The 22258-nt window shown below is 40.6% G+C and overlaps 2 protein-coding genes across 3 annotated transcripts; both read right to left on the bottom strand.

Annotated features, from left to right (window-relative positions):
- Window positions 1–5393: 5393 nt before the first annotated feature.
- LOC106579833 (DNA replication complex GINS protein SLD5) lies at window positions 5394–10260 on the bottom strand. Its single transcript, XM_082966294.1, has 8 exons — window positions 9974–10260; window positions 9691–9777; window positions 9469–9582; window positions 9268–9365; window positions 9046–9134; window positions 8801–8891; window positions 6382–6486; window positions 5394–6008 (listed from the first exon to the last, which is right to left on the bottom strand). The coding sequence occupies exons 1-4, from the start codon at window positions 10079–10081 to the stop codon at window positions 9303–9305; spliced, it is 372 nt and encodes a 123-aa protein (XP_082822420.1). The 5' UTR covers window positions 10082–10260; the 3' UTR covers window positions 5394–6008; window positions 6382–6486; window positions 8801–8891; window positions 9046–9134; window positions 9268–9302.
- A 346-nt stretch (window positions 10261–10606) lies between these two features.
- On the bottom strand, window positions 10607–18288 carry LOC106579832 (uncharacterized). Of its 2 annotated transcripts, XM_014160088.3 has the most exons (8): window positions 18133–18230; window positions 16798–16846; window positions 16551–16633; window positions 13567–13732; window positions 13277–13329; window positions 12612–12709; window positions 12359–12518; window positions 10607–12233 (listed from the first exon to the last, which is right to left on the bottom strand). In XM_014160088.3, the coding sequence occupies exons 4-8, from the start codon at window positions 13718–13720 to the stop codon at window positions 10968–10970; spliced, it is 1731 nt and encodes a 576-aa protein (XP_014015563.1). In that variant the 5' UTR covers window positions 13721–13732; window positions 16551–16633; window positions 16798–16846; window positions 18133–18230; the 3' UTR covers window positions 10607–10967. The 2 variants fall into 2 exon arrangements, with proteins under 2 accessions (XP_014015563.1, XP_014015562.1); XM_014160087.3 differs by lacking the exon at window positions 16798–16846 and having other exon boundaries at window positions 18133–18288.
- Between the last annotated feature and the right edge of the window lie 3970 nt (window positions 18289–22258).

Raw genomic sequence — 22258 nt, forward strand, 5'->3', positions numbered from 1 at the left:
ACCATACGGGGGGACCTAGTGAATGACCTGCAGAGAGCTGGGACTAAAGTAACAAAGCCTACCATCAGTAACACACTACGCCGCCAGGGACTCAAATCCTGCAGTGCCAGACGTGTCCCCCTGCTTAAGCCAGTACATGTCCAGGCCCGTCTGAAGTTTGCTAGAGAGCATTTGGATGATCCAAAAGAGGATTGGGAGAATGTCATATGGTCAGATGAAACCAAAATAGAACTTTTTGGTAAAAACTCAACTCGTCGTGTTTGGAGGACAAAGAATGCTGAGTTGCATCCAAAGAACACCATACCTACTGTGAAGCATGTGGGTGGAAACATCATACTTTGGGGCTGTTCTTCTGCAAAGGGACCAGGACGACTGATCCGTGTAAAGGAAAGAATGAATGGGGCCATGTATCGTGAGATTTTGAGTGAAAACCTCCTTCCATCAGCAAGGGCATTGAAGATGAAACGTGGCTGGGTCTTTCAGGATGACAATGATCCCAAACACACCGCCCGGGCAACGAAGGAGTGGCTTCGTAAGAAGCATTTCAAGGTCCTGGAGTGGCCTAGCCAGTCTCCAGATCTCAACCCCATAGAAAATCTTTGGAGGGAGTTGAAAGTCCGTGTTGCCCAGCGACAGCCCCAAAACATCACTGCTCTAGAGGAGATCTGCATGGAGGAATGGGCCAAAATACCAGCAACAGTGTGTGAAAGCCTTGTGAAGACTTACAGAAAACGTTTGACCTGTGTCATTGCCAACAAAGGGTATATAACAAAGTATTGAGATAAACTTTTGTTATTGACTAAATACTTATTTTCCACCATAATTTGCAAATAAATTAATTAAGAATCCTACAATGTGATTTTTCTGGATTTTTTTTCTCATTTTGTCTGTCATAGTTGAAGTGTACCTATGATGAAAATTACAGGCCTCACTCATCTTTTTAAGTGGGAGAACTTGCACAATTGGTGGCTGACTAAATACGTTTTTGCCCCACTGTATATGCAACTGCACAGGTCAGGTTTCCAGGTGAGATGTTGTGATATATACTACAACACGTAGCTAAAATCTGTCTCAAAGACCATAAGCTCACTGATATGGCAGTGTGAGCCCTTCTGTTTCAGCTGTTAAACTTAGGAAGCCAAGAAGAAGCCAACCTATCATTATTATGATCAAATCATTCAGTCTTTGAAGGACATAATTTCAGCCACACCACCCTGGTATGGCTTATAGAAGGGTTCCCCAACTGAATTTGGCCCGCTGGTGGTTTTAACTGGTGATGTAATGAAAATATATCCCTTTTGAAATGCTTCAGAAAAAACAAGTGATGCAACACACTACCTTCCTATGAAAACCCCAGTATGTCTATCTCTTCAGAAGGTTTTGCTTTAGGGACATACCATTTCCCCACTAAAACCATCTCATGCACACAGTATTACTCAATGACCTAGTTATTTAGAAGAGGATGAGCTGCAGTTCCCCATACTGTGACGCTGATGCAATTACTACCCTTGGTTGTTTATCTTTTCAATGAGCCATAAAGAACAAACCCTGAGCTGATGACATTGAGTCAACCAGATTTAGCCTAATAACCGGAAGAACCATGACTACTAAAAACTGAGATATTAAACATGACCCATTCTAACTTGCATCAACTTCAGTTCATATTGAATCACAAGCATTTAAGCCCTACAATATCAGCATTAATGGCAACGTATGATTCAATATTTGTCCTAAAGATAATGGGTGAAACTACAGTGCCTTTTAGAAAGTGTTCACACCCCTTGAATTTTTCCATATTTTGTTGTGTTACAGCCTGAATTTAAAAAGGATTAAATTTAGCTTTTTGTCACTGGCCTACACACAATACCCCATAATGTCAAAGTGGAATTATGTTTTTGGACAGTTCAACAAATGAATTAAAAATTAAAAGCTGAAATTGAGTCAATAAATATTCAACCCCTTTGTTATGACAAGCATAAATACAGTGAATAAAATTATAAATGCAACATGCAACAATTTCAAAGATTTTACTGAGTTTCAGTTCATATTAGGAAATCAGTCCATTTAAATAAATAAATTAGGCCCTAATCTATGGATTTGACATGACTGGGAATACAGATATGCATCTGTTGGTCACAGATACCTTAAAAAAATAGGTATGGGCGTGGATCAGAAAATCAGTCAGTATCTGGTGAAGCCACCTCTTGCATCATGCAGCGCGACACATCTCGTTTGCATAGAGTTGATCAGGCTGTTGATTGTGGAATGTTGTCCCACTCCTCTTCAATGACTGTGCGAAGTTGCTGGATATTGGCGGGAACTGGAACACGCTGTCGTACACGTCGATATAGAGCATCCCAAACTTGCTCAATGGGTGACATGTCTAGTGAGTATGCAGGCCATGGAAGAACTAGGACATTTTCAGCTTTCAGGAATTGTGTACAGATCCTTGAAAAATGGGGCCGTGCATGCTGAGACATGAGGTGATGGCGGCAGATGAATGGCACATCCCTGCAGTCCGCATGCCAATTGCACACTCCCTCAAAATTTTTGACATCTGTTGCATTGTGTTTTGTGACAAAACTGCTCATTTTAGAGTGGCCTTTTATTGTACCCGGCACAAGGTGCACCTGTGTAATGATCATGCTGTTTAGTCAACTTCTTGCTATGCCACACCTGTCAGGTGGATGGATTATCTTGGCAAAGGAGAAATGCTCACTAACAAGGATGTAAACAAATTTGTGCACAACATTTTAGAGAAATTAGCTTTTTGTGCATATGGAACATTTCTGGGATCTTTTATTTCAGCTCATGAAACCAACACCTTACATGTTGCATTTATATTTTTGTTCAGTGAAAGTTCAGGAGTAAAAGATGACTTATCAAGTCACATAATAAGTTCCATGTGGACTAGTGTTTAACATTATTTTTTTTTATGACTACCTCATCTCTGTACCCCCCACACACACAATTATCTGTAAGGTCCCTTAGTCGAGCAATGAATTTCAAACACAGACTGAACCAGAAAGACAAGGGAGATTTGCCAATGCCCTCACTTAGAAGAGCACCTATTGATAGATGGGTAAAAAAAAAAGCATACACTGAATATCCCTTTGAGCATGGTGAAGTTATTAATTACACTTTGGATGGTGTATCAATACACCTAGTCACTACAAAGATACAGGCATCCTTCCTAACTCAGTTGCTGGAATAGAAGGAAACTGCTCAGGGATTTAACCATGAGGCCCATAGTCATCTTAAAACAGTTTGATGGCTGTGATAGGAGAAAACTGAGGATGGATCAACAACATTGTACTTGCTCCACAATACTAACTCAATTGATAGAGTGAAAAGAAGGACGCTTGTACAGAATAAAAATATTCCAAAACATGCATCCTGTTTGCAACAAGGCACTAAAGTAATACTGCAAAAAATGTGGCAAAGCAAGTAACGTTTTGTCCTGAATACAAAGTGTTATGTTTGGGGCAAATCCAATATGAAACATTACTGAGTACCACTGTCCGTATTTTCAAGTATACTGGTGGCTGCATCATGTTATGGATATGCTTGTAATCATTAAGGACAGGATTTTTTTCACGTGTAAAAAAAACAGAATGGCGCTATGCACAGGGAAAATGCTAGAGGAAAGTCTAGTTCTGTCTGCTTTCTACCAGACACTGGGAGATGAATTCACCTTTATTTCAGCAGCACAAAAACCTAAAAAGACAGGGCCAAATCTACACTGAAGTTGCTTACCAAGAAGACAGCGAATGTTCCTGAGTGGCTGAGTTACAGTTTTGACATACACTGAGTGTACAAACCACTAAGAACACCTTCCTAATATTGAGTTGCACGCCCTTTTTCCCTCAGAACAGCCTCAAATCGTTGGGGCAGGGACTCTACAAGGTGTTGAAAGCGTTCCACAGGGATGCTGGCCATGCTGACTAAAATGTTTCCCACAGTTGGGTCAAGTTGGCTGGATGTCCTCTGGGTGGTGGACCACTCTTGATACACACAGGAAACTGTTGAGTGTGAAAAACCCAGCAGCGTTGCAGTTCTTGACACACTCAAACCGGTGTGCCTGGCACCTACTACCATACCCCATTCAAAGGTACTTAAATCTTTCGTCTTATACATTCACCATCTGAATAGCACACATACACAATCCATGTCTCAATTGTCTCAAGGCTTAAAAATCCTTCTTTAACTTGTCTCCTCCCCTGATTGAAGTGGATTTAACAGGTGACATAAATAAGGGATCATAGCTTTCACCTGGATTCACCTAGTCAGTCTGTGTCATAGAATGTTTTGGACACTCAGTGTAAATATACTTGAAAATCTATGGAGACCTAAAAATGGTTGTCTAGCAATGATCAAGAACCAATTTGACAGAGAATAATGGACAAATGTTGCACAATCCAGGTGTGGAAAGCTCTTATAGATTTACCCAGAAAGACTCACAGCTGTAATCCCTGCCAAAGGTGCTTCTACAAAGTATTGACTCAGGGGTGTGAATACTTACAGTGAGGGAAAAAAGTATTTTATCCCCTGCTGATTTTGTACGTTTGCCCACTGACAAAGAAATGATCAGTCTATAATTGTAATGGTAGGTTTATTTGAACAGTGAGACAGAATAACAACAAAAAAATCCCCAAAAATGTCAAAAATGTTATGAATTGATTTGCATTTTATTGAGGGAAATAAGTATTTGACCCCTCTGCAAAACATGACTTAGTACTTGGTGGCAAAACCCTTGTTGGCAATCACAGAGGTCAGATGTTTCTTGTAGTTGGCCACCAGGTTTGCACACATCTCAGGAGGGATTTTGTCCCACTCCTCTTTGCAGATCTTCTCCAAGTCGTTAAGGTTTCGAGGCTGACGTTTGGTAACTTGAACCTTCAGCTCCCTCCACAGATTTTCTATGGGATTAAGGTCTGGAGACTGGCTAGGCCACTCCAGGACCTTAATGTGCTTCTTCTTGAGCCACTCCTTTGTTGCCTTGGCCGTGTGTTTTGGGTCATTGTCATGCTGGAATACCCATCCACGGCAAACGTACAAAATCAGCAGGGGATCAAATACTTTTTCCCTCACTGTATGTAAATGAGACATTTCTGCATGTAATTTTCCAAAAATGTGCTAACATTTTCCAAAAACATGTTTTCACTTTGTCATTATGGGGTATTGTTAATCCATTTTCAATTCAGGCTGTAACACATCAAAATGTGGAATAAGTGAAGAGGTATGTGAGAATCAGGGCTACCGCTCAATGCAAGCCATTTTGTGTCCACATATCGATTTAAGCGATCGGAACCGGCACCAGAAACACGCAGGTCCCCAAAACAGGTACCTTTACATCATACCATGGAGTCAAAGTATTAATATCAGTCTGTCTATAAACATACATCTACATCTTTATTTCTATTGGTCTAAGCAATTCACACACCCAGATTTGAAATAGACCACATCATATGACCAAGGCAGCAACAGCACGCCAAATACAAATTCATGTATGGCAATGGCATGCTTGCACCGTGGTTGGAAAGCAAGAGTATTCTCACATAATTGCAAATGGCAATTTTATGTGTACACTATACATGACCACTGAGACATTCTCTACACCATTCAAATTGTGCAAGCAACGAACACACTCACTATATTTGTACCACTCAACCTTATAATGTACATGTAGATAACATGATTGTATTTCTGTCATCCTCAAGTCTTTCTCACTTATAGCCTCCTATATGTCCAATGATCACCATTACAACTATAAGCAGGCTTCATGTGAGAGATACGAGTGTCCTCAGGTACGTAAATCAGTAACATATTCGGAGACATTCCAGTTCATGCCCGGCTCCTGAAGAGTTGGGTGTCCACAAATAACGCCCATATCGCCCTCCTCAATGTACTTCAATCAATGTAGTCAATGAAGGGAGTCGGTGTTCCTCTGGTCATCAGCCACCACAACTGGAGACTAACAACTGCATCTGAACCAAGGTCAGAGGCACCTAAAACAGACCAAACAGAGAATGCCTATGTTATTACAGAGACAGATCTGCAAATATGCTAACATAATATACTGCCTATTGTGTTGCAGTTCAGTGGCAAATTGCCTCATTGTTGTGTTGGTAATGCGTTGTTCAAGCAAACGTTCTAAGAGAGAGAATTTCCAACTTGGTTAACTGCCAAGAGACCATGTTCAGGGCAAAAAGCAAAGGCTAAAAATGATGACAGTACAAAGCAGTCTATTATGTAAGATTTGGATTTGAATCATGCACACCAACATATTTTAAAAACACAGTATGGATGTGTGTGTGTGTGTGTGTGTGTGCGTCATAGATTAGATATGAGGGAAATCAGTGTGGCCTATTAGTTGAGTACCTTGACAGTTAAATTAGCTGTACTACTCCACTTGAAACCAGAGGTGCTATAGTGCGATACTGCATCAGATGCTGAGAACCCTCGTCAAGATCCACAACATACTCTCTGAAAGAAAATAATGGACAAAAAATGTCAAATAGCAAAAGACCAGGAATATCAATAAATAACTGATACGTGAATTTTCGAATCCCAAGGATAATAATTACCAATCAATAAGCCTTGACTAATCCCCAAGGTTTGTAAGACACTGGGTTAAGAATAATTAGGCAAGGACTCAGCTTTCTGCAAAAGGTCTGTACAGTTTATTCAGAGAACGTTCTAAAGTCAAAAATTAAGACTCAGTCTTTTATAATACAAACACATTCTTATCTTTAGACCACTCCCTTCTCCAACAATCAGTACTTTTCCACTCACCACAAAGAACAATAAAAACTTGCCACATTCTTCAAGGCTTTCACCTCCCCTACCCCTTTATGACCCTCTTGGTTTGAAACCTATACAATGTTTTTCTTTTACCTAAACCACAACTTCACTCAGTTTACATCCCTACTAAGGAATATAACCTCAAAGTTTTACAATCCTAACCGCTCTCCCCATATGCTAATTTTATCATCCCATTATTCCTAAACCTATCTCCCTATTCTATAATAACAGAGTGGAACAGTTAAGTCATTATTCTAACACATACAAATGATCCTAACAACGTCTGTGGAGTACGCTGGTATATTCTTGCAGACAGTAACAGTAAATAGAAAACACATATACAGTGGCTTGCGAAAGTATTCACCCCCTTGGCATTTTCCCTATTATTTTGCCTTACAACCTGGAATTATAATAGATTTTTGGGGGGTTTGTATCATTTGATTTACACAACATGCCTACCACTTTGAAGATGCAAAGTATTTGTTATTGTGAAACAAACAAGAAATATGACCAAAAAAAACAGAAAACTTGAGCGTGCATAAAGTCAATACTTTGTAGAGCCACCCTTTGTAGCAATTACAGCTGCAAGTCTCTTGGGGTATGTCTTTATAAGCTAGCCACTGGGATTTTTGCCCATTCTTCAAGGCAAAACTGCACCAGCTCCTTCAAGTTGGATGGGTTCCACTGGTGTACAGCAATCTTTAAGTCATACCACAGATTCTCAATTGAATTGAGGTCTGGGCTTTGACTAGGCAATTCCAAGACATTTAAACGTTTCCCCTTGAATCACTCGCATGTTGCTTTAGCAGTATGCTTAGGGCCATTGTCCTGCTAGAAGGTGAACCTCCGTCCCAATCTCAAATCTCTGGAAGACAAACAGGTTTCCCTCAAGAATTTCCCTGTATTTAGCGCCTTCCATCATTCCTTCAATTCTGACCAGTTTCCCAGACCCTGCCGATGAAAAACATCCCCACAGCATGATGCTGCCACCACCATGCTTCACTGTGTGGATGCTGTTCTCAGGGTGATGAGAGGTGTTGGGTTTGCACCAGACATAGCATTTTCCTTGATGGTCAAAAAGCTACATTTTAGTCTCATCTGACCAGAGTACCTTCTTCCATATGTTTAGGGAGTCTCCCACATGCCTTTAGGCGAACACCAAACGTGTTGGCAAATTTTTTTTTTTTTAAGCAATGTCTTTTTTCTGGCCACTCTTCTGTAAAGCCCAGCTCTGTAGAGTGTACGGCTTAAAGTGGTCCTATGGACAGATACTCCAATCTCCGCTGTGGAGCTTTGCAGCTCCTTCAGGGTTATCTTTCGTCTCTTTGTTGCCTCTCTGATTAATGCCCTTCTTGCCTGGTCTTTGAGTTTAGGTGGGAGGCTCTCTCTTGATAGGTTTGTTGTGGTACCATATTCTTTACATTTTTTAAAAATGGATTTAAATGGTGCTCCGTGGGATGTTCAAAGTTTCAGATATTTTTTTTATAACCCAACACTGATCTGTACTTCTCCACAACCTTGTCCCTGACCTGTTTGAAGAGCTGAGTTCTGAAGGTAATTGGTTGCACCAGATCTTATTTAGGGGCTCCATAGCAAAGGGGGTGAATACATATGCATGCACCACTTCAGTGTTCTTTTTTTTGTTGAAACAAGTAATTTTTTTTCATTTCACTTCACCAATTGACTACTTTGTGTATGTCCAGTACATGAAATCCAAATAAAAATCTATTTAAATTACAGGTTGTAATGCAACAAAATAGGAAAAACGCCAAGGGGATGAATACTTTTGCAAGGCACTGTATACAGACGTATGCTCGCACCTACTGGATATACAGAATACTGCATAAATAACATCCAAATCATTACTTTATTCTTGAATCCTGATACTTCATCATCAAAATGAGATAGTAGTAAGCCTTTCCAAATAAAAATGGAGCTGCTCTCATGAAGCTGTAGCACCCATCAATCAGTCCAATGATCATATGTGATACTGTACCTCTGGTCGTCTGTCTCAGGTTCCACCAAGATGTTATCCTGTCTCGCCCTCACACGCAGGAACACAAAGGAGTCCACACAGGGCTCTGGTACTGGGTACACATCATTACACATGGGAGTTAATCATGTGGCAAGTGAATACAATGCTTCCATCCATGCACATTAAACATTATGCCACTGATATTTTTTTTACAAGCAGCACATCAGAATATTGTTTATAGTAAATAATACCTTGCCAGGCCTCACCTGCTTTTAGCATATCCACTGTCTGTAGATTTGGGGGCATGTGTTTCAGAGCTACAGCCTTCAGATAGGTCTCTGTGTTGGCCAGATATCTGAATGGAAGAGATGGAACACAGCACATACGATAATAACAATGGAAGTAAATAAGACATTCAAACAACGCACAGACTTTCGTCCAGCTACAGTCATTATAATCGCAAACGGCAACGTCACCAAAACACTCACTCTTTGGCAAAGGCAAACTCCTCTGGAGACAGAAATTAAGTATCTCCCTCCGCTCGAGATTTCTCTTTCTCCAGGACATGAGGGGAAAACTTCTCAATCTACATAGGTAACAAAGGACCAGAGAGAACGGTGTCAGTCTGAGCGTTGATTTATAGTCCCTCTCATAAGAACATCATCAAACACCATGCTGGGATGTGTTACCTTTTGGAGGCGAGAGCGGAGGTAGCTGCTGAGGACATAGCGAATCCTGTCAATCTCCATGCGGTGGACACTGGCTTTCATATCACCCTTCCTAACCCGCTGCAGATTGGCCTCCTGTCAACAGAATCACACAAGGTAGTCATCCTGTTATTATTAGTGGAACCTTCATGCTCACAGGGACACAGCTGCTGCACCCCTCAGTTATGGAAGGCACCCCATTACCATGTGAGTCAGCTGCTCCATAACACACTCCACCCTCTCTGACTTGTTCTCCAGAAGCTCAGGAGAGAACTTCTCATTCAGCCAAGCCTGGGGACAGAGGAGCGAGCACACACACACACACACACACACACACACACACACACACACACACACACACACACTTTATGATAATAGAGTAGCAGCAGTGACATGGTCTTTTTTTGTATTGACAGGATCTGTGCATTGTAAAACATGTGTGTCTGGCTACAGTATAGTGAACATTGCTAGCTAGCTAGTTATCTACCTCTTCCAGTTTCCCAATCAGTTCCGATGGAGTCATCACATCTTCTTGGCCGTCATCTCCTCCGCTCATGTCGCTGGCATCATGATCATCAGATATCGCATTAGACATGATTGCTCTTCAGCGGACTTGCTTAGTCTACAATAATTATTCAACGGCTGACCAGAAAACGTTGGTACTCTGCTGAACTAAGCAGAATGTTAACATTCTACATTATAGCTACAAATAACAACACTGTAAAGCTCGATTTCGACAACACAGACACAAGAAACACACACTTCCGGTTAAAGTTCGCGCCAACTGAATGTAACGCGTGAAGGCGTCGGAGACATTCAAACGTGCGCAACAAACGCGCAGTGTTTGGTTTACGCCTACAGTAACTACAATACAAGTATTATTTGCAAAACTATGTTTATTTCAGCTCAGGCATTGCCCTGAGCTAGGGTCATTTATGAAATATTTAATTTAATGAGCAGTAGTTTACTTTCCATGGATCAAGTGCCATGTCCCATTTCTCAAACATTTATCATGGAGCATGTTTATTTGAAGTTTAATTTGGCTCATAATTAATTAAAATATTGTAGAAAAAAAGACCATGGTTACTTACCAAAGAATGCAGGCTAGGATGAGACAGGAATTATTTTAGATTTTATTCAGAAATAGAAAAATAAATCTGTTGTTTCATATATTATATCAATGTAAAATGATTGGATCATACCATAAAAGCACATGTGCATAGCAGTAAACCTCAAGGTTATTCTTACAAATACAGAAAGTATAGTCCTTTTTATCAGTGCAATTCTGTCAGTTGCCATGGAGGGGAGCACATCTCAGCATAACAATCACAACAATGTTTCTCTGTTGATCACTCACATAGAATGCATCGGTGTTCGAGGCAAGTTTTGAAAATGTCTACAACAAAGCAGGTACTGTCATTATCTCTGTTTGACTTGTCACATTGTCAATAGGCCTTGAGTCTGAGAGTGAGGATGGGCTATCAGATCCTGGTGTGAGGATAATGCACACCAGTGATGCTGTATCCAGTATGGGGATTACACATAGGAATGTGAAAGGGATAGGAGTAGAGAGCAGGCTCATAAGAGGAAGTATGGGTGTGTCCCGTTGGGATATGGCGGTACATAGGGCTGGTCTGGGGCTGGGACAGTCTGACGTGGGTAGGTATAAAGAGAGGGTGTACAGGTGGCTTCTGCCCAGAGTCTCCCCTTGTCCTGTCATAGGCTGGGATGAGGTAGGACACTGGAATGCTGGCATTAGGGTGGAACACAGGCTGTTGAGTTGGAAGTGGCTTGGGCAACATTGTCCTGGACTTCTCCTTTTTCTCCGTCTGATAATGTCGAGGGACCATCTGTAGTTTCTTCTTATAGATCAGACGGTCATCATGCAACATGGGCCTATTTGGGTTCTGATGGAATGTGCAACCTGGCTGAAAGGGTATAGGCCGCAAAGACTCCATAGACTTGGGATAAACCTTGGTGAAACTGGAGGTAGATGGAACCAAGCAAGATCTAACAGTATATGTGCAAGACGTTGGTGGGGGTATTTGGTGAGCTGAATGTCTGTTACTCCCATTGCAGACAGGGCTCCATACAGAGTTTTTACTTCGACCTTCGATAGAGACAGTTTCAACTGGTAGGGGGCTGACCTGAGGGAAATCTCTTTGTCCTCCAGGGAAGCCAACATATTCCTTGACATCAGGGCTGCAGGTCCGAGGCTTGTGGACCCCACTGTGGGCAGATATAGGGTTGCTGGAAAAATGAAGGGGTACTTCTGGTTTTGGTACTGGGGGCCTGTCTTCAGTTAGTGCTGGACAGTCCTCAGAAGAGATGGAGTAGGGGGACGGGCTACGGGAGGAGGAGGAGGACGGAGGGAGAGGAGAGCCCTCAGAGGTAGTGCGTGTCCGGCTGGGAAGGAGCAGCCCTGGGGACTGGGAGCAGTGGATCACAGAGGGCCTGCCCTTACAGTCCCCCTGTCTGGCACTCTGGGAGTCCTGGGACTCGCTCAGGCTGGCCTGGGCCATACGCTTCTTCTTCTCCAGAGGAGAGATGATATCTGCAGCAGCAGACTGGAGCTGACTTCCTCTCCAGGTGCATGAGGAAGGGCCCTGGGCTGGGCGGGATAGGGTGCATGCTGAGGAAGAGAGGTCGTCACACACGGTAGTCTCACTGATTGGTGGAGGATGGTCTGGGTGGAGGCTTTCAGATGGAGTAGTCCATGGAGACAATGGAGTAGAATGTACCTGGCCCTGTAACAAGACAACATATAAAGGTCATTTCCACTCATACAGGTGGGGTACATAGGCAGGAGTAATAGAGAACAGGAAGGGACTTTGTTATGACAATGGCCATTAACAGGTAAAAGGTGAGGTACCTCAGAGTCTGTCTCCTTTTCCAGATGGGGCCTCTTCCTCTTGCCCTCAGACTTGCTCCCCTTGCCGTCTGGACTCCTCTTATACTGTTTGCGCGGTTTGCTTGGAGGCGGAGGTTTGTCCTCCTCCCCCCTCAACTGTCTCTCAAAGGGTAAAACAAGCCTGTATTTAACACAAACAGACACCATGAAAACAGGTAGAGATGGAGTGATTTGACTGGCAGGTTAACGGGAGCAAAGCAGTATCTGTCCTCACCTCTCATAGTGTCTGCGGGTGCAGGTAGCAGCGCTGGTGCTGCCTGGGCTGCCGCCCAGCTCATCATACACATTCTTCCACAGACGCCGCGATGTCACCTGTTGGATCATACACCATAGTGAGCAAACATGCACCTTTAAGACGCTCATCCAGAATCACTATTCCTATATTTGACGTACAGTATAAGACAATGTTTAATCTGTTTTTTGGAACTAATTAAGAATATATGGAGGGAGCTTAAATGAATGGCCCATTACTAAAATAGAGAACAAGGTCCTATTGGCCAAACTCCTGTGAAATATGACTCAAGTGGCATTTCAGAGAAACCCTTCCTCTCTCAGCGCATTGGGCGTGTACACATGCCACAGAGTGGGAACTTCATTCAGCCAAAGAGAACAAAGCAGTAGAACAGTAGGCTACATGGCCAGGCTTAATGTGGTAGGAACAATCATGTTAACATCCTGTCAACTAAAGCTAATGTGCCACACAAGATGCTAAGCTGCGTGGTCTCTTTGACAACATAACAAATATATACAATGAGAGTAGCTGCCACTGCCATCACTGTATGTAAGATCAACAATCAGGTCAAGTGTAAAAAAAACCAGCAACAACCTATGTCTGGTGAACATATTGAATGATTCTGTACTATATATGGGTGTACTCACAGAGTCGTAACCGCTAAGCTTCTCAACAGCTTTGTAGATTTTCCACAGGTTAACTGCAAGTAGAAACCATATGCATTTGAACTCCATGGGGACATTGCACAATGATATAATTAATATTGTTCACTATGAAGTTACAGTATGATGAAATCGTCTTAACACATGCATTTACTTCAAACTACGCTCGAGATTGAGGTGCTCTGAAGAGCAGAGGAAATGAATCTATATAATAATGTATGCAGATAGAGATTGGGTGATAAAGCTGTGGCTATATGCTTTGAACATGGCCTCACTCTGCTTAAAGCCCAGGTGTGGTATCCTCTCGATGGGTGTGCCACGGTCCTTCATGAAACAGTGCAAACCAGCTATGAAGGACCTCTCCTCTGTCTCCATTGGGCTAGAACTGGGCCTCTCCTCACAGTCACTGGCCGAGTCAGAAATCTCCATCGCTGCAGAATTCTACGGTAGAGACCACGAGATCGACAAAAGAGGGAGAGAAATTATAGAAATGTAAATCCAATTCCAGGAATGCATACTATTACTTTACATGTAAGTCTTCAAAACAGAACTGTAATGAGCAAATAAACCAATCTTACAATAGGAAATCATTTTTGTTGTTGTTGATTGCAACAAAGTCTCAGTCTTTTCTCAGACTACTTGTCCTTTCTTGGACAACTAGAATTTGAGTTGGCTTTTACCACCTCTTTCAATAAGTAACCATACATCCTGTACAAAAGGGAAACAAACAGACATATGGTCTAGACCTGGTAATAATAAATATATTTTTGTTTTACACAGTATGAAAGGCCTCTTTCCCCCACAAAGCCTTTACTCACAAGCCCTTTGTTATACATTTATTTTCCACTGACATGAAAGTGAATGGGATGAACGTAATTTTGAAATGACAATGACTGAGTAGCGTAGGAAGTAGTTCACATGATTAGAATCTGTTCCATGCAAAAAAAGTGAGGTAAAAAAATTATGTTTGCAATTATCAGTAGTGCCATTGGTGCAGCATAGAGTTGTTTTCAGAGGCATATTTCAGGAATTGATTATTATGAACTCTGTTTAAGCTTTGTGTAAGCAAACACTAACGAGTAGAAAAGTCACAACATGCGGTGGATACCAAATGAGAAATGAAACAGTAGAGGCAAGCAGAAATTAACCCCAGCGCTCACCAATAAATGTCCTCAAATTCACTGCACTCGTCAAGATGAGAAGTGTCTATGATACTTTAAACTGATCAAACTGACACTTACTAACATAACAAAAGTATAGGAAGCTGAAATTCACAAAACTGCTGATACCGTATCATAATTTGTACTATAAATATTGTAAAAAGATCATGTTTGGCAACAGTCCAAATTCTGAAAGGGAAAATATCGGTTTTGTGCAACAGAATACAGGTTCAATTTGCACAGGGTTATGGACTGATAGTGTAGAGGTTTGATATTTTTTATTGCATTTACATCAAATGAGAGTAGAAAATGAAAACACATGTTAAATACAATATCCCAGTCTGAATCACCAAATACAGAGACTATTTTGTTTCGGTGGTGTATGCTGCACTGTAGGCAAAAGTCAACCAGAGTTTCATATTGAATCAGGTTCCTATCTGTGGTTACTGGTTCCGAGAAGCGGGACCCAGTGGTGAGTCATAGTGAAGATGTAGGCCCCTATTTGGGATAGCACTGACTGACTCACAGCTCTTTACAGCTGTCCCATAGACACAGTTCCCAGCTACAACAGCCCATCTTTCATCCATGAGCCTCCACCAACACCATGCAATGCTCTCTCATTTTCTTCTTCCTGCCTTGACTGACCAGCTGCAACTCTTTCTCTTGCTATGGATAGATGAGTTACGTTGCGTTTTAGGTTATTTTCAACAAAATATATATTTTTAAATGGTTAAGTACTTTACAGAGTTGTAGAATAATTGTTAATGACATACACAGCCATCTTCACATCTAATCTGTTAGTCAATGAGTTACAATGCAAATTTCATAAGAACAAAGACAAAGCATTTATGACTGGAATATGGATTAGTCATATAGGGCAATACATTCCAGAAAATATTCAATAGTATTTTTCTAAAAACGTAATGCATTAGTTGCACATGACTATTGAACAGGTTTACAGTAAGTATTATAAGATAAGCAAGCCAGTTGTTAATTTATATGTATACTATATTGAATAAATGCATTCTATTCATGGCTGGACCACAAAACAGAGAGATGTCAGTCAGCTCCATGTGACATTGGTTTCATACAGGAAACAACTGCAGTCCGAGTCATAAAGCCCAGCATAAAATATACATCACAGTAAACCACACACTAAAATAAGCATGAATACAGCTGTGAAAGACTTCAGTAAACAGCCTCTACATTTCCCCCCACATTCACATTTTGGAAAAGGGCGTAGGAGATGTTGATGTCAATGTGTCAACAAGACTAACTATGATTGATGCCAGGTTGATGCTATCAACAGGCCACTTGTCACCACAGAAACCACAGTCTTTCATCTCAGATCAGTGTCTTGGAAATTTGATGCTTCTCTGCTCTAACTTTTATTTTCAAATCTTCAATTACCAGAACTGTGTCTGAGTGGAACTCCTGCAGTTTCTGTATGTGTAGATAGACAGTGCAATTACAGGGAAATGTGTACGTATATTCTTTCACACTCCATGAGACACCACCCACTTAACTCCCACATACAATAATCACCTTCCTCCTATTACTCATTTGTGAATAAGCTGAAACGTTCAGATTTGTGATATTGCAACATGACACTTAGCAATATTATTTCCTATGATGATGACAAAACAAAATTGTGAATTTATGCCACAATGAACATATGCAAACCATAAACCTAAAATACACTCATCAATAACAAACACTCGACTTTCAGTAGCCTCTGTATTTCACATCCCATTTTTTATTTGTAGAAATCATTCCCTTTAGATATATTTGTGTTTTCAAAATTGTATGGCCACACATGAATTCAGACATATCAGAGAAGACATGCATGTGACTTCAGGTGACATGTGGGTTTGTTATTTTACAACTTCTGTAAAGAAGAAAACACAATTTTTCTGAGAAAATTCACCCCTTTACATAAGCCTAATATTTGCTATGCTTATTTGATGTTTGAAGAAATAGAGAACTGAAAGCAGTGGGGAAATTAAACACAAACAAGAAATGAAGGATGTGAGCGTACTGAAAGTGTCTCAAGCTGCCTGGAGTCCTTATGAGTGATAAATGACATTGTCCCATCTCACCTGGTTCAGTGTCCCCTCCACACCTCTGCCCTCCTCCCTGACTGGTCTCTTACTGGTGTCTCGCTCCCCTTCAGGATCTAATACTGCCACAGAACACAGGGGGGAAAAACCAGTCACAACTATGCAAGAGCACACACCCTCCACTCCATACAGGGCATGTGTTAACTGAAAGCAAAGAATGGTGTATGTCCCATATTCATTATCAGGCAGACCAGGTGATCCAGAACAAGACACAATAAAACCCTACCTATGTGAAAGGCTGATTCTTTAGTTCCCCTATGGTTGCATTTCCAGTCCTGTGCCAGCAGCAAGAAAGAGTACACTTGTGATCTATCACTGAATATTTTGTAAACTAACACACACTCCAGTACCGACAAAAGAAAATGCAGTTCTAATATAAAACCACATGGTTACAAAACCACTTCCTGCTTATGAGTCTAACCGCAGTTATGTGGTACCCTTCCTGATATGAAAGCATTACAACATGAATGAAAATGAGAAATGTAATGTAAAAGGCAGACAGTTTTATTTGATTTTCATTTGCATGTGTTGGTGAATAAATTTAAACAAATGATCATTCACCAAACCCAAGACCAAACCCCTACATAATTTTTTAGGTACAACATGTCTTTGTTAGCTGCCAGAGAAAAACCTTACTACTGATCCAAATGTATAAGACATAAAAAGGTTGAAAGCGAATCGGTCCATGTTCCATCCTGACAACTGTCAAACGTATTTGTCATTGTCCATGAAGTGTGAACAACCACATTCTTATCTCTTCCTCACCCAATATATGCTTCTCTTTCGAGATCAGCCATTTCCTGAGCTGTGGTTTACAGCATGAATCATGCTTTCTATAGAACTTCTCTATTTCATCGAACCAAAGTACAAAATTGAACAATGTATGAAGGACTTTTTTAAAGAAAAAGATATGTAATTGAGGTACTTCCAATGAATCACAAGTATTTTTATATCTCATACAAATTCATCTACAGTTTAAAGTAACCTGCTTAAGTCTTGATAAATTGCAATTGACCATATCTGAGTTATATTCCAGTGTTATCAGCTCATATGTTCTTTCATTACTTACTTTTTCCAAACCAGTAATTAGGAATGCTCCTAATATTCCTATATTGCTTGAATAAGGCATTTCAAATGTTTCTGCTTAGTGCTTTTAAACGAAAACGTTAATTTAGTATACAAATTATTACATTTGCATAAACTTCCCTTGTCATGTATGAACGTACGTACATGCATGCATGTAATTTATGTCTCTATTTAAAAAAAAACTTTGTCAGTTAACTTGCATCCTTACAATAGCCTACCTGCCCCGGGTAATGTAGCCTACTGTAAGCGCAATTTCACAACCTCCCATCACATTTTATTTCGTATTATTAAAATTTGAATGTGTGATCGACGTTACAGAAAAACAATAGGCTGATTGCAAATGTTATTAAACAGCGCCACAATTTCCAGCCTACATCATCATTATAACTACGTGTATTTGCCTAAACATTTAGATTCTTCTCCAACTAAAACAATGAAAGCTGATGGTACTTAACGTAAAAAAAAAAAAACTTACTCATCGCAAAACAACACGTTGAATCCCGAAGATCGTTTACTTTGTTTCAGCACAACCTTATTCAAGAAGCGCCTGTAATTCAGCACACATCGAAATAAAACGTCTTCAGTGGATTATCATTGGTTCGTCATGTCTCGGGGGACAGCAAGTGAGTCTGGGAGTTTGAGTTTTTGATAGCAGCGTTCTGAACACCCAATAGTAGGCTCAAGTTACATTGAAGCACAGTTTTAATAATTGTTTACTCTCATGTAGCCTTTCTCAAATTGATTACCTGAGGCAATTTTTTATGAGTTTTACTAGACTAGACTACACAGACGAAAAAACAAAAACAGATTATATATTTGATCATTATAGAAGTGCACATGTTGACCTAATAGCAATAAAAACATTTTGTCTAGATAGTCAATGAAATGAGCTAAGATTAGGCCTACATATAAACCTAAACAAAATCTGACGTTCTGATCTTTTCAACAAAACTGTCTCTACCACACTGAAATTTGCATTTCACCCATGGGAATGGTTTGCAGAATCATAATTTATCTATGCATAAACTTAGGAGGTATTCAACAAAAACCTAGCAAATCAAATACAGCTGTCAATATTGGTGCAGTATACTATTTATCCAGCTTTGCTCTAGAGACGTTTCAAATCTCAGTGAAATGCATAGGCCGTAGTCTTCCACTTGTTGCAGATAGAGTATGACATTTGGATATATGTTTAACCTTTAAATGTCAAAATAACAAACCTATCAGTTGGCTGGCCGGATCTCACAGGGAGTTTTTGAGACAAAACACTTGTTTCACTGCTGTTTGAAATAAGGATTTGTGAAAAAGAATTACCTTGATTCAACCCGCTACATTAATTCTTCCATTTTATATACTAATGACTTGGGCAGGTGCTGAGCGCTCTCACAGAACTTAGCTTTTGTCACATCAAATGGTTAAGTAATATGTAATAACTGTATTAATATTGTTACTGGTTCCTGCAATTGTGATATTGGTGTCAGTTGATTAAATATTTAATTTGACTCACAATTTACTTTTATTAAGCTGATGAAAACATGGACATTTTTTATACACAAAATACATTGTGTACAAATCATTAGGAACACCTGCTCTTTCCATGACATAGACTGACCAGGTGAATCCAGGTGAAAGCTTTGATCCCTTACTGATGTCACTTGTTAAATCCATGTCAAATCAGTGTAGATTAAGGGGAGCAGACAGGTTAAAGAAGGATTTTTAAGCCTTGACAATTGACACATGGTTTTTGTATGTGTGCCATTCAGAAAGGTGAATGGCAAGACAATGTATTTAAGTGCCTTTGAACAGGGTATGGTAGTAGGTGACAGGCACACCGGTTTGAGTGTGTCAAGAACTGCAAGCTGCTGGGTTTTTCACACTCAACAGTTTCCTGTGTGTATCAAGAATGGTCCACCACCCAAAGGACATCCAGCCAACTAGACAATTGTGGGTATCATTGGAGTCAACATGGGCCAGCATCCTTGTGGAGCGCTTTCGACACCTTGTAGAGTCATGTCCCAACAAATTGAGGTTGTTCTGAGGGCAACAGGGGGTGCAACTCAATATTAAGAAGGTGTTCCTAATGTTTTGTACACAGTGTATATACAGTTGAAGTCGGAAGTTTACATACACTTAGGTTGGAGTCATTAAGCCTCGTTTTACAACCACTCCACAAATTTCTTGTTAACAAACTAAAGGTTTGGCAAGTCGGTTAGGACATCTACTTTGTGCGTGACACAAGTCATTTTTCCAACAATTGTTTACAGACAGATTATTTCACTTATAATTCACTGTAACACAATTCTAGTGGGTCAGAAGTTTACATACACTAATTTGACTCTGCCTTTAAACAGCTTGGAAAATTCCAGAAAATTATGTCATGGCTTTAGAAGCTTCTGATAAGTTAATTTACATCATTTGAGTCAATTGGAGGTGTACCTGTGGATGTATTTCAAGGCCTACCTTAAAACTCATTGCCTCTTTGCTTCACATCATGGGAAAATCAAAAGAAATCAGCCAAGACCTCAGAAAAAAATTGTAGACCTCCACAAGTCTGGTTCATCCTTGGGAGCAATTTCCAAATGCCTGAAGGTACCACGTTCATCTGTACAAACAATAGTACGCAAGTATTAACACCATCGGACCACGCAGCCGTCATACCGCTCAGGAAGGAGACGCGTTCTGTCTCCTAGAGATGAACGTGCTTTGGTGCGAAAAGTACAAATCAATCCCAGAACAACAGCAAATTACTTTGTGAAGATGCTGGAGGAAACATGTACAAAAGTATCTATAGCCACTGTAAAACTAGTCCTATATCGACATAACCTGAAAGGCCGCTCAGCAAGGAAGAAGCCACTGGTCCAAAACCGCCATAAAAAAGCCAGACTACAGTTTGCAACTGCACATGGGGACAAGATCGTACTTTTTGGAGAAATGTCCTCTGGTCTGATGAAACAAAAATGGAACTGTTTGGCCATAATGACCATGGTTATGTTTGGAGGAAAAGGGGGGAGGCTTGCAAGCCGAAGAACACCATCCCAACCGTGAAGAACGGGGTGGCAGCATCATGTTGTGAGGGTGCTTTGCTGCAGGAGGGACTGGTGCACTTCACCAAATAGATGGCATCATGAGGAAAAAACGTATGTGGATAAATTGAAGTAACATCTCAAGACATCAGTCAGGAAGTTAAAGCTTGGTTGCAAATGGGTCTTCCAAATGGACAATGACTTCCAAAGTTGTGGCAAAATGGCTTAAGGACAAAAACGTCAAGGTATTGGAGTGGCCATCACAAAGCTCTGACCGCAATCCTATAGAAAATTTGTGGGCAGAACTGAAAAAGCGTGTAAGTAAGCCTACAAACCTGACTCAGTTACACCAGGTCTGTCAGGAGGAATGGGCCGAAATTCACCCAACTTATTGTGGGAAGCTTGTGAAAGGCTACCCGAAACATTTGACCCAAGTTAAACAATTTAAAGGCAATGCTACCAAATACTAATTGAGTGTATGTAAACTTCTGACCCACTGGGAATGTGATGAAAGAAATAAAAGCTGAAATAAATCATTCTCTCTAATATTATTCTGACATTTCACATTCTTAAAATAAAGTGGTGATCCTAACTGATCTAAGACAGGGAATTTTTACTAGGATTAAATGTCAGGAATTGTGAAAAACTGAGTTTAAATGTATTTGGCTAAGGTGTATGTAAACTTCCGACTTCAACTGTACATACATGATAGCATTCAAATAGATACAACTCAAATAGACACAATGCATTCGGAAAGTATTCATACCCCTTGACTTTTTCCACATTTTGTTACGGCACAGCCTAATTTTAAAATTGATTAAATAGTTTTTTCCTTCATCCATCTACACATAATAACCCATAATTACAAAGAAAAAACAGTTTTTTTGAATTTTTTGCAAATGTATAAAAATAAATAAACGGAAATATCACATTTACATAAGAATTCAGACCCTTTAGTCAGTACGTTGTTGAAGCTCCTTTGGCAGCGAATACAACCTTGAGTCTTCTTGGGTATGACACTACAAGCTTGGCATAACTGTATTTGGGGAGTTTCTCCCATTCTTCTCTGCAGATCCTCTCAAGCTCTGTCAGGTTGGAGGGGGATCATTGCTACACAGCTAATTTCAGGTCTCTCAAGAGATGTTTGATCGGGTTCAATTCCGGGCTCTGGCTGGGCCACTCAAGGACATTCAGTGACTTATCCTGAAGCCACTCCTTGCGTTGTCTTGGCTGTGTGCTAAGGGTCATTGTCCTGTTGGAAGGTGAACCTTCGCCCCAGTCTGAGGTCATGAGCGCTCTGGAGCAGGTTTTACATTTACATTTACATTTAAGTCATTTAGCAGACGCTCTTATCCAGAGCGACTTACAAATTGGTGCATTCACCTTATGATATCCAGTGGAACAACCACTTTACAATAGTGCATCTAAATCTTTTAAGGGGGGGGGGGGGGGGGGGGGGTAGAAGGATTACTTTATCCTATTCCTTAAAGAGGTGGGGTTTCAGGTGTCTCCGGAAGGTGGTGATTGACTCCGCTGTCCTGGCGTCGTGAGGGAGCTTGTTCCACCATTGGGGTGCCA

This window comes from Salmo salar, chromosome 20 (assembly GCF_965601325.2).
Source record: "Salmo salar chromosome 20, fSalSal1, whole genome shotgun sequence".
Taxonomy (NCBI): domain Eukaryota; kingdom Metazoa; phylum Chordata; class Actinopteri; order Salmoniformes; family Salmonidae; genus Salmo; species Salmo salar.